This window comes from Protobothrops mucrosquamatus, unplaced genomic scaffold, assembly GCF_001527695.2.
Source record: "Protobothrops mucrosquamatus isolate PMUCROS unplaced genomic scaffold, P.Mucros_1.0 scaffold_224, whole genome shotgun sequence".
Classification (NCBI taxonomy): domain Eukaryota; kingdom Metazoa; phylum Chordata; class Lepidosauria; order Squamata; family Viperidae; genus Protobothrops; species Protobothrops mucrosquamatus.
The window spans coordinates 957,650-968,201 of NW_015386300.1; the positions used below are offsets into that span (position 1 = coordinate 957,650).

General features: G+C 42.9%; 1 protein-coding gene across 1 annotated transcript in view; it reads right to left on the reverse strand.

Moving 5' to 3' along the window:
• Positions 1–8,420, reverse strand: part of MANBA (mannosidase beta) — a 75,143-nt gene extending 66,723 nt beyond the window's left edge. The window contains exon 1 of the mRNA XM_015828381.1: positions 8,124–8,420. Coding sequence (XP_015683867.1) covers positions 8,124–8,339 — 216 coding nt within the window. The 5' untranslated portion in view covers positions 8,340–8,420. The remainder of the gene's footprint in view (positions 1–8,123) is intronic.
• Positions 8,421–10,552: the final 2,132 nt, after the last annotated feature.

The following is a 10,552-nucleotide window of genomic DNA, read 5'->3' on the forward strand; positions in this document are numbered from 1 at the left end:
CGGAACGCGGCGGAACCGCGTTCCGGCACCTTTTTCCGGGCCGGCCGCACCGGAAATAGCCCCTCCCACACCGGAAATAGCCCCTCCCAAATTTTACTTGCATTCCTGTTCTCTAAAGGGGCGGTCCTAGGGTTTGATGAGGGCGTGGCCAGGTTTGAGTTCCGCCACCTTTTCTCCGAGAAAAAAAGCCCTGATGCCAACTCCAAACCTTTTAAAGTTGATAATGTCAACAAACCATAATTAACATTAAGGTTATTGTACTTTACTGCATTACTGCATTCTAACCACTGTGCCACCACAGCTGTTCACTTGAATTGCACAGGATAGAGCCAAGAATTGGAATGAGGCTTCCTTCCATGAACCTTTTTAATTCATCTCAACTTAATATGCAGGCCCAGTTCTGAATCACCTTGTATATTTATAAGTTGCAGGAGTGTTACAGACAAAGTATTTCCTTCAGTTTTAACTGAGAAAAAGCAACATGCTGTAGCTATCAGATGTGGTCAAGGCTGTTTTGAATCACAGAATCGGCAATTTTCAAGGCCAAATACAAGAGGGAAACTTTCCATCCACCCAAAGCAACCAGCAAAATATTGACAAATGTGATGAAAACAAGAGAACAAGCAGACTGCATCCAACTCCAATAATAATGATATAACAAATAAGTCTCCAAACATGTGCTCTAATGTAGGCATAACAACTTAGGTAATCAAGGTAATCAAACATTAGCATCAGGGAATTGGCAATAGTAGAGATATCACACATGCTTAGACATAGTATGTTAATCTGACAAATGAGGAGAAAAATTGGGGAGAAGGGGCAGTTCTATGTCCTAACTACAAAGATAGAAGATTTGGAGGGCTGATAATTTGTTATAGGACCTACTTATCAAATTTATGTAATGATTCACATCTGAAGAGGAAACTGATTTAAAGCACACATAGGAGCTCATGTAACCTTCATCAACAACTCCTTAAAAATCCTGTGTCTTCTACACATTTGATTTAAGAGGAGCCAACACTTGATACTGTACAGTGTGTGAATGCCCCAATGACTTTTTCTCCTTCAAACTTTGAAAGCTGCCCAGCATTACTGTTTTTAAAGAATGTTCACATGATTTCTCTGTAGGATCAGATACTATACATTCACAGAAGGTATCAATCTGTGTAACATCACAGGGAAAGAAGCAGCTGTAACTTGTGCTGGCAGGTCTCAGCATAACCAGAAGAGTCAACTCAACATTGGTTGAGTAATCAGAAAGATAAGCCACCTACTGTGAAGAAATGGATAATTTATAGAAGTAATTTCCAACCTTTTTATAAGCAGATAACTTAGCTTGCTAATGCACTACAATGTCAACTCAGACAACAAACAGAAATGAGTGCATCTGTGCTATGTAGTTTGTAGCCACAGGCATAGATCATTAAACATATGCCACCCACTATGTAGGGAAATTATCTGTTCTATTTAATATTCAGCTTTGGTGAAGTCTCAGAAATGCAGATTTGCTTGTAATGGTAACAAAACAAGGCCAATAAGAATGATCAAGTGCCTACAGTAGAAAAGGGAACAATATTTGAGCCATATTTTGCTGAGAAAAAAAAATCGCAAGCAGGAAAAAACATGGTTGAGGTGCATAAAATTGATGTTGTGGGAGAAAAGTGAATAGGGAGGGTTTTTTATCTCATTTTCCCTTAACTTTAGAACGTGAGGATATTCAACAAAGTTGAACACTAAGAGATTCTGGGCAGACAAAACCAATCTCTTATATGGCATATGGAATTTGCTGCTGTAAGATGCAACAATGATTTTAAGAGAGGATCAGATAAATTCACAGATGAAAAGCAACCCCCGAGACTTTTAATAATATCTCCAACATCAAAGGCAGAATGTGTATTGATACTAGTTTCTACGAAATAATAGAAATCCATTGTTCCCTTGTCCATCTTATACATATCCCATAGACAATTTTATGGTCACCATGGAAGCAGTGCTGGACTAGATAGATCTAATTAAGGTCTGTTCTTGTGGGATAACTCTGATCAACTGGCTTATCCCACAGTAATTCTGGTCACCTGTATGAGGTCATCAAGCAATATTATGTGCATGAAACGCTAATAATGTTATCCATTCAGTTAAGTCTGACTCTTGGTGATTCTATAAGCCAGCTCTTTCCACATCTTCCGATCTTGCACTATTTCTTTGAGTTTTTCTATGCTCTGACTGGTGTCAGCTTTGATGGTATCCAGCCACCGTGTTCTTTGATGGCCTGGTTTCCTTTTACAACCAACTCTTCCAAAAATAACTGTGTTCTGCAGTGAATTCCCCCACATGACATGGCCAAAGTAAGTGAGATGCAATTTCGTGATTTTGCCTTCCAGTGACATGTCTGGTTTTAGGCACTCCAGTACTTGCTTGTTAGTCACCTTTGCTGTCCACGAAATACGCTGGAGCCTTCTCCAGCACCACAGCTCAAATGAGTTGAATTTCTTCCTGTCTTGCTTTTTTAAGGTCCAAATTTCATAACCATAGATAGCTGTGGGGATCAAATAGAGCAAACTAACCTACATTTGGTTGCAAGGCTATTGTATGAAAATATAAAATGGAAATTGTTGGTCTCTCTAGACCAGAAATGTCAAATTTGCGACGTCACGTGATGTCGCGCAACATATCGGGATGGTTTTGCCATTGCCGGCAATGGGTGGGCGCGGCTTCCGGATGACACGTCCGGCCCACGCCAGTTTGACACCCCTGCTCTAGACCTAAGGACTCAGAAGTAAATCTCAGCCCTCCAATATCATACAGTTTAACTTGGTTGAAGTTTCTCATACAACATGAAGTAACTACATAAAAATGGTTATTGAAAACTAGAATGAAGCCACTCTGAACAGAATGATGGTGCAATTCCTTGCTTAAACCCATTATGGTTTCTTCCTGACTGACTTTTTGTACTTTGCCTTGGGCTTGACAGCTTTCAGGCCAAGGATGTGCTGACAATAACAGGTCTTTTTAACCTCTCTAAACCGCCACTTATGTCTTATCTTGTATAAAATAGTTTCCAAGATAGGAACATCCTTTTTTTAAATATATAGCATAAATATATAGCACATATATATTTCCCAAATTCATTGGGCCATTGAGCATATGTTTGGCTTTGGAAAAAAATGTAAACAGGAAAGGAAGTGTTGGGTAAGATTTTACAAACATCATCAGGCCAAAAAAGAAGGAGAGCAATTAAATGTGTTAAAGGATAAAGATGTTAGTTCTATTTATCAACAATGCACAATGTATCCCTTTAGGTTTCACCTGAAAAGAAAAAGAAGGAAGTATTCTGAAATAATGCATGTTGATTTTTTAAGAACTTGTATAGAAAAAGAGTTTAAAGGAAAAAAATCCATTAATGGATAAGCTGAAAAATATACTGTTTTGATTTAGTTATTTAATTAATTAATTTTTACTATAATTACATCCAAGCTGCAGTTTTACACGAGAATGATTTGCAACCAAGTATAAACTGCTCCCGTCTCACTTGCTGAAGGTAAAAGGCCAGTTTCTCTAAAGTTTGCCCAATTTGCTGACCCCTGACAAACAATATTGGTCCCAGTAGCCCAGAACTATTAGAACAGGGGTGTCAAACTCAATTTCATTGAGGGCCGCATCAGCATTGCGGTTGCCCTCGGGAGGCTGGGTGGGTATGGCCAGGGTGGGTGGGTGTGGATGGCCTACTGGGTGGGCATGGCCAGCTCGACATCGTTCGCGTCAAGGGTGCCTGTGGGGGCCTGGGCAGGAGTGGGACAGATCTGAGGGTCTCTGGCAGAAGGGGGTGGGACTGGGGCAAGCGCCAAGGCATGGTCCATTTCTTCATTCCTCACAAAGGGTGACACCTCCCCAGCATGAACCCAGGGGGCGGGGCCAACACGGCAGGGGCTGGTTCCTCGCTGTTTCTAGATGGCCTTGTGGAGCTAAGACTGAATGTGTTTCAGCATTGATGACCACCACAAAATTGTACATTGGCTTCCGGATGGCCTGGGCCTGGGCCAGGGCCAAGGCAGTGGGGGCCGTTCCCTCACTGTTTCCAGGATGGTTTCGCGGGCCACGTGAAACCACTTCGCGGGCCGTATCCGGCCCCCGGGCCTTGTGTTTGACATGTCTGTATTAGAACATATACTACAGATGAGTCTTAAACAACTGCTTTTCTTGATGGACTAATTCATGGAAATCTAGCAAATTATGTAAATCTAATACTTACTTCAGCATTAGTTCCTGTTTTGCCTTTATCTGCAGTTGATTTGTAATTTTTATTCTTTGCTAGATATAGCAAGAAAAAAATAATTTAAAGCTCAGCTACATATTAGACCATCAAATGAAAATTGAGTGTAAAATAACTTCTATAATCTGCATAATTCAGTCACATGCACAGTGGTAGAATTAATTCAGATAGATATGCACAGGCATGAATTTATACACACTTATGCACATACTTAATTTAACATAGACAGTCACTGTGAGGTTTTTCTTGGCAAAAAAAAGTTGGTAGCTATTTCAGAACATGATTTCAGTGCAAATAAAGAGAATTCAGCGCTCACAGCTTGGTCTCGGGAATCAAAAGAAAAGGCAGAAATGCTCACTGCAGTATATTCACATGGAAACTGCTGAGAGCACTTAATAGAAGTGTCCAGCTCTCAATTAAATTGCTGCCTAACCCTTTCTCAGAAACAGACTTCAAATCCTGAACTATTCCATTACGAGGGAAGCCTTGAAATGTGAGTCATTCATTCCACTATCCTTGAACAGCTTCATAGCCTTGATGAAATGCTTAGCAGCACCTAATAAAGTATCTCAGCATACTTTTAATGATTTGTACAATAGGATACCAACTTCCACAATGCATCAAGCCGAAATCATTGGATGAATTTGTGGAAAATCATTACTTTTAAAAGATCCATCTGTTTACTTCCTATTAAAATCCCGGGCTTGTATTTGGATCCTAATCCCTACCATTATGCTCAAATGAAACAATACTTATTTAGAATGCAATTCTATACCTGTCTCCTCCGAAGTAAATTCAAAATCAGCACTGAAGGCTTCACAACAAAAGTAGACAATGAAGCTGATTTTAGAGTTACGTATTACAGGTATTAGATCATTAAAACAAATAAAAACCTGCACTTAGAAACAAGGATAGCAACCAGCTTTTCCCAGACAAATATTGAATACAGGTAATCATCGACTAATGCCAGTCACTTATTGACTGTTTGCACTTACAACTGACCCAAGAAGGGGGCTTATGACCCAGACTCGAAGTCTGGTTGGGCCTCTTCCACAATCACAAGACCAAACTTTGAGTGCTCAGCAACAGCTGCCTTTACAGCCATTTGCAGCATCCTATGGTCACATAACCATGTTTTATGACAATTTTGCCAGAAATGGACACTTCTGGTTTTCAGCAAAACTGTGCCAAGAGCAAATCATTGGCTTGCTCAACAATTGCTGCACTTGCTTATGACCATTGCATAAAAGTCATAAAATCAAGTCAGCTCCATTACGTAATGGGCAGGTTCCATTATAGTCAAATGTTGAGGACTATCTGTAACTTTTTTTTTAATTCTTCCATTTTAAAGAAGCTCATAATCTACGAAGAACTAGAGATGTAATACATGTAGTTGTATTGAAACAGAGCTGTTTTACATATACCATGCAAGTAAAGACAGTATTTATTTCATTATTTTAAAAATGATCAGATAAAATATACAATATTATCATATAATACTATGGAACCAAAGATGCAAGACTGTCCAAACGGTTAAAAATTAAAAAACACCATAAACGCAGGCTTCCCTGTATTTGCACATTCCAGATGTGTTTGGCTACAAATCACATCCTTCCCAATCAGGATTGAGAAAGGTAACCATTAAAGTATTAAGAAAACATCTTCACTGAAAAGGGGAAAACAAAGCAGATGACTCAATAAACCCATGTTGTTTCATGTACACATTTACATGGTGTCCATGTTATAGAACACATTTCCTACAAGTCCAGCCAGCTGGCCGCTATTTTTCGGCAGATGCTTTCCTTTCTGACAACTTAATGAGCTTAAACCTGAATTCCTTATGTTTGCCTTGCTTCCAGTTTGCTTCTGATTACAGCACTTCCTTCCCTACACAACTTCATTGAAACAAATGAGGATGCATGATTGTTAATTTGATTAAACTGATCATTATATGGCTATTCAGTAGCTCCCTTTGCTGTGTAGTTCTTACTTTTTTCAACAGGACTGAAACAGGGATGCACTTCATTTTTTTTATTTGGTTAATTTCGCCCTTTGATATGTCATCTATAAGGAACTTTGATATGTCATCTATAAGGAACAATTCCATAAAATAGAGCAGGGGTGTCAAAACTGGAAGCTATGCCCACCCCAGCTCCGGCAAGGGGGAAAATGTTACAATACATCACAACACGTCATGTGACACGGCAAGTTTGACACCCCTGAAATAGAGTATAAGAACCTTTCTTGTTTTTTAAGGCATCAATATAATGGATTCCACTTAATTATATTTGAGGCTATATGATATACACATTCACAAATCGTGTGCTACTGCCTGATGCTCGCTAATTAAATGATACATCCATCTGGGTATTCATTTCCCTTTTAAGAAAAGGGGGGAACTGGATTGCCACATGGCATGCCCCGTTCAGATCCATGTCTTTCTCCACAATTTTTCTGCAATAGACTGTTGGCATTTTCCATGTTCATGGATTTCAATTTCTTTCAATTCCCAGCCATCAAATATGTTCAGTCCTCACTGGGATTTTGGGAATCTAAAGACCCCTCAGGCTGGTTTGATTAAATTTTCTTTCTATAAACCATGTGATCTTGGCCACAAAAACCATTGAACATCAAGAATGAAGGAAATGAAAAATAAAAATAAAAATAAATGTCAGATTTTGCTTTAGAGAAGTTTGTTGAACAAGCCATATTGACTTGAATGGATAAATTATAGCTGGTAGGTTCATACCATGCTAAAATTAAACAAACTAGACTAATTTCTTTAGCTCAATGGATCTTTACCTCTGATCTTTATCTCTGATTTCAGGACTACTAGTAATCTGTATATATAGTACCAAGTGTTTTCTGTTCTGGTATCAAAATAAAAATAAAGTTTTAAAATGATTAACTTATCGGGAGACTGCCAAATCTTACAAGATTTTTGATTTTTGACATCTCTTGAGAATTTGGCTATTTTTAAAATTAACTATTATTCAATGTTGAGATCCAACAGACCCCAGTGGAGACTATATATGTCATGGTATCATTTTTCCATGGCTTATGCATGATAGTCCTCAAAAGCTTTTCAGGATAACACATTATGAATCAAGGAATAGATTGCTTATCGCTGACTTAGTGTTATGTGTGAATATGTCCCTTTCTTAAACAGCTCAATATTAACCGGTGGAAAGCCACAGTCCCATTTGAACCTAAAACAGATATCATAACAGCCACATAACCTGCACACAAAAATCAATTAATCCTGCAAGGGAAGAACTGAATGTAATGGCTGGTGCTGGAAGGCCACACCATAGCTCCCTGCAAATCCCATCAAATCCAAAAACACACAACGCTTGCAGAGATGAGTACATCAGGGGAGCAACTTAGTCACCAATGAAATAAGCAAACACAAAGCTCCAGAATACTTTAGTGCATATTCTTTATCCATCTTACTGCCAGAATATCGGATTGGGTTTAGAGAAACCCACTTAACACTGAGAAAAAATTCAACCCTTGTTTGATTTCATTGTTTTTGGTACAGATGTTGAAATAGCTTTCATTTGGCAACTTCTGAGTCATAGAATCATAGGGCTGGCAGGGACTTAAGAGATCATGGGATCTAGTCTAACCCCCCTGCTAAAGGTGGGAGCCTTATACCATCCCAGTCAAATCCAAGAGCATCCCTCAGGGACAATTCAGCCCGAATTTACCACTCTAATAGCAGACTCAATTGTCGCAGGATAACCACAGTTAACACAACACACCCGCTCCTCCCCCCCATATGGGCTCGCGAGACACGTCCTGCCAACCACCTGCTTTCCAATGCGCGCAAGCCGGCCCGCCGTCACAATACCTGGATGAGACCCTCTCGGAACAAGGCGGTATGCACGCAGCCCGGGACCTCGCCTTTCAGAGCCAGCGAGCCGTTCGCGTTGTTCACCCGCCAGCTGCCCCGCAGGCTGTGCACAGCTGCTCCTCCGGGTCCCGGCGAAGTGGAACCGAGCGGGAAACCGCTCCCGCACACGGCGAGCAGAACCGCCACCCCAAGCAGGCGATCCCCGCTCTCCATCCTCGGCTCTGCCGACAGAAGTTGAACCCCGGCAAGAGACTGGCTGGCAGAAGAGGAGGGCGGGGGAGAGGATCGACGGTGGCACAGCGGGCGGGAGATACTCCCGAGTCTCGGGAGCCGCGTCAACCGAACTTCCCCGGAAAAGCCAAAACTCTCGGGCGCCTTTGGCCTCCGCGTAGTAGAGGAAGAAATACGCCTGCGCGCATCTTCCACGCCTCCGGGCGCTGCAAACGGAAGGCTGGGCGCTTTCGCTTATCGCGTCCGCAAAACGCGGTCGGAACTTGGGGAAAGAAGCAGAGCGAGGCGACTAGGCGCGCGATCCCCTCTAGATCAGGGCTTTTCAACCTTTTCACCGATTGTACCACTTTTAGGATATGGCAATATCCGAGTACCACCAGTCGCCTAGCAAGGTGTCAAAAACTTGATGACCCAAAAAAAAAAAAAAAGGAAAAAAGTGATAAAGTACAGGTAGTCCTCGACTTACAACAGTTTGCTTAGTGACTATTCGAAGTTACAATGGCACTGAAAAAGTGCCCCCCAAGGCACAGCTGAGCAAGACACCTGCCTGCCCGCCTGGCGGCACTCTCATTCCCCCTCCCCCCCGCTACCACTTTTCTAGGATGGTCCCGTACCACCTGCCAGGTGCCAATGTAGCACAAGTGGTACCCGTACCACTGGTTGAAAAGCCCTGCTCTAGATGTTGGCGATGGTTTGAGGCGGTGGCAGCGCCTTTCTAAGAATGGCAAAAGGCGGCGGCGGTGCTGTTGTCGCGGCCTCGCAGCTGGGAAACTTCCTTCTCGGGCACGCCCCTTCCAAGTTCCCTCTTGCGGGTCGGCAAAGAGACTCGTTTTTTTAAAAATCGCCTTCTCTCACCCCCCGCTCCCGCCGGCGTCAAGGTTGCATTAGTCAGGTCGGGAAATCGCCTCCAGGCTACGTTCTCACGTTATTTATCCTTGGGTAACAGAACGCTGATTTGTTACACTCGGGATAGCGCCTAAGAATTGGATTGAGGCGTTTCTGGTTCAGAGAACGTCTTGGAGCGGGGGGGGAGGGAAGAGGAAGATTTGGGGATTTCAGTCTCCTACCCACCGTAATTTCTTTTGTGAACGCCCTGTAAATTTAAGCTACTGCTTTGGCGCCACATCCCTCGCCTACTCCATTTCTTTATTTGATGGGAGTGATGGAGTGGTGCTTCAGGAATTTTTATTCAAGATTTTTGCCATCCTTAGGCTTTTTCCTACCCTGAGTTTGTAATCCTTCCACTATAATATGTAGGGCTGGTGGTTCTACTGAATAAAAGGAGTTGTGCACTTTGTTCTCACTTTCCAGACAATTGGAATGTAGCTCATTACTGGAATTTCACAGCATATAGATTACTTTATCACTTTTTAATTACCAATTTGATTCTATAACTCCCAGTGACAAGGTCCTTCAAGCTGTGAGTTCAGTCACCTTTTTGTTTAATTTCAGGGCCCTCCTGGGTGGTCAAGATGGGCTGAGAGAAAACCAATGAGTGGGGCTGTGCAATTGTGTCAGCCTCTTTGACGGAGGGGAGGTGCTTTAAAGGAGGCATGTACTTTTCCATCATGGACAGTTACTGTCTAGTCCAGGGGTGTCAAACTCAATTTCATTGAGGGCCGTATCAGCATTGCGGTTGCCCTCGGGGTGTGTGTGTGTGGCCAGGGTGGGTGTGGCCTACTGGGTGGGCGTGGATGGAATAGGTGTGGCCTACTGGGTGGGCATGGCCAGCTCTACATCGTTCGCGTCAAGGGGGCCTGTGGGGGCCTGGGCAGGAGTGGGACAGATCTAAGGGTCTCTGCCAGAAGGGGGTGAGACCGGGGCAAGCGCCAAGGCATGGTGCATTTCTTCATTCCTCACAAAGGGTGACACCTCCCAAGCATGCACCCTGGGGGCGGGGCTGACACGGCAGGGGCTGGTTCCTCGCTGTTTCCAGACGACCTTGTGGAGCTAAGAATGAATGTGTTTCAGCATAGATGGCCACCACAAAATTGTACATTGGCTCCCGGCCGGCCTGGGTCAGGGCCAAGGCAGTGGGGGCCGTTCCCTCACTGTTTCGGGATGGCTTTGCGGGCCGCATGAAGCCACTTCGCGGGCCGCATTTGGCCCCCGGGCCTTGTGTTTGACATGTCTGGTCTAGTCTCCAACTTTCTCTTGATGGGGAAGATTGTTAGAAAGATAATCAGACAGCAGTT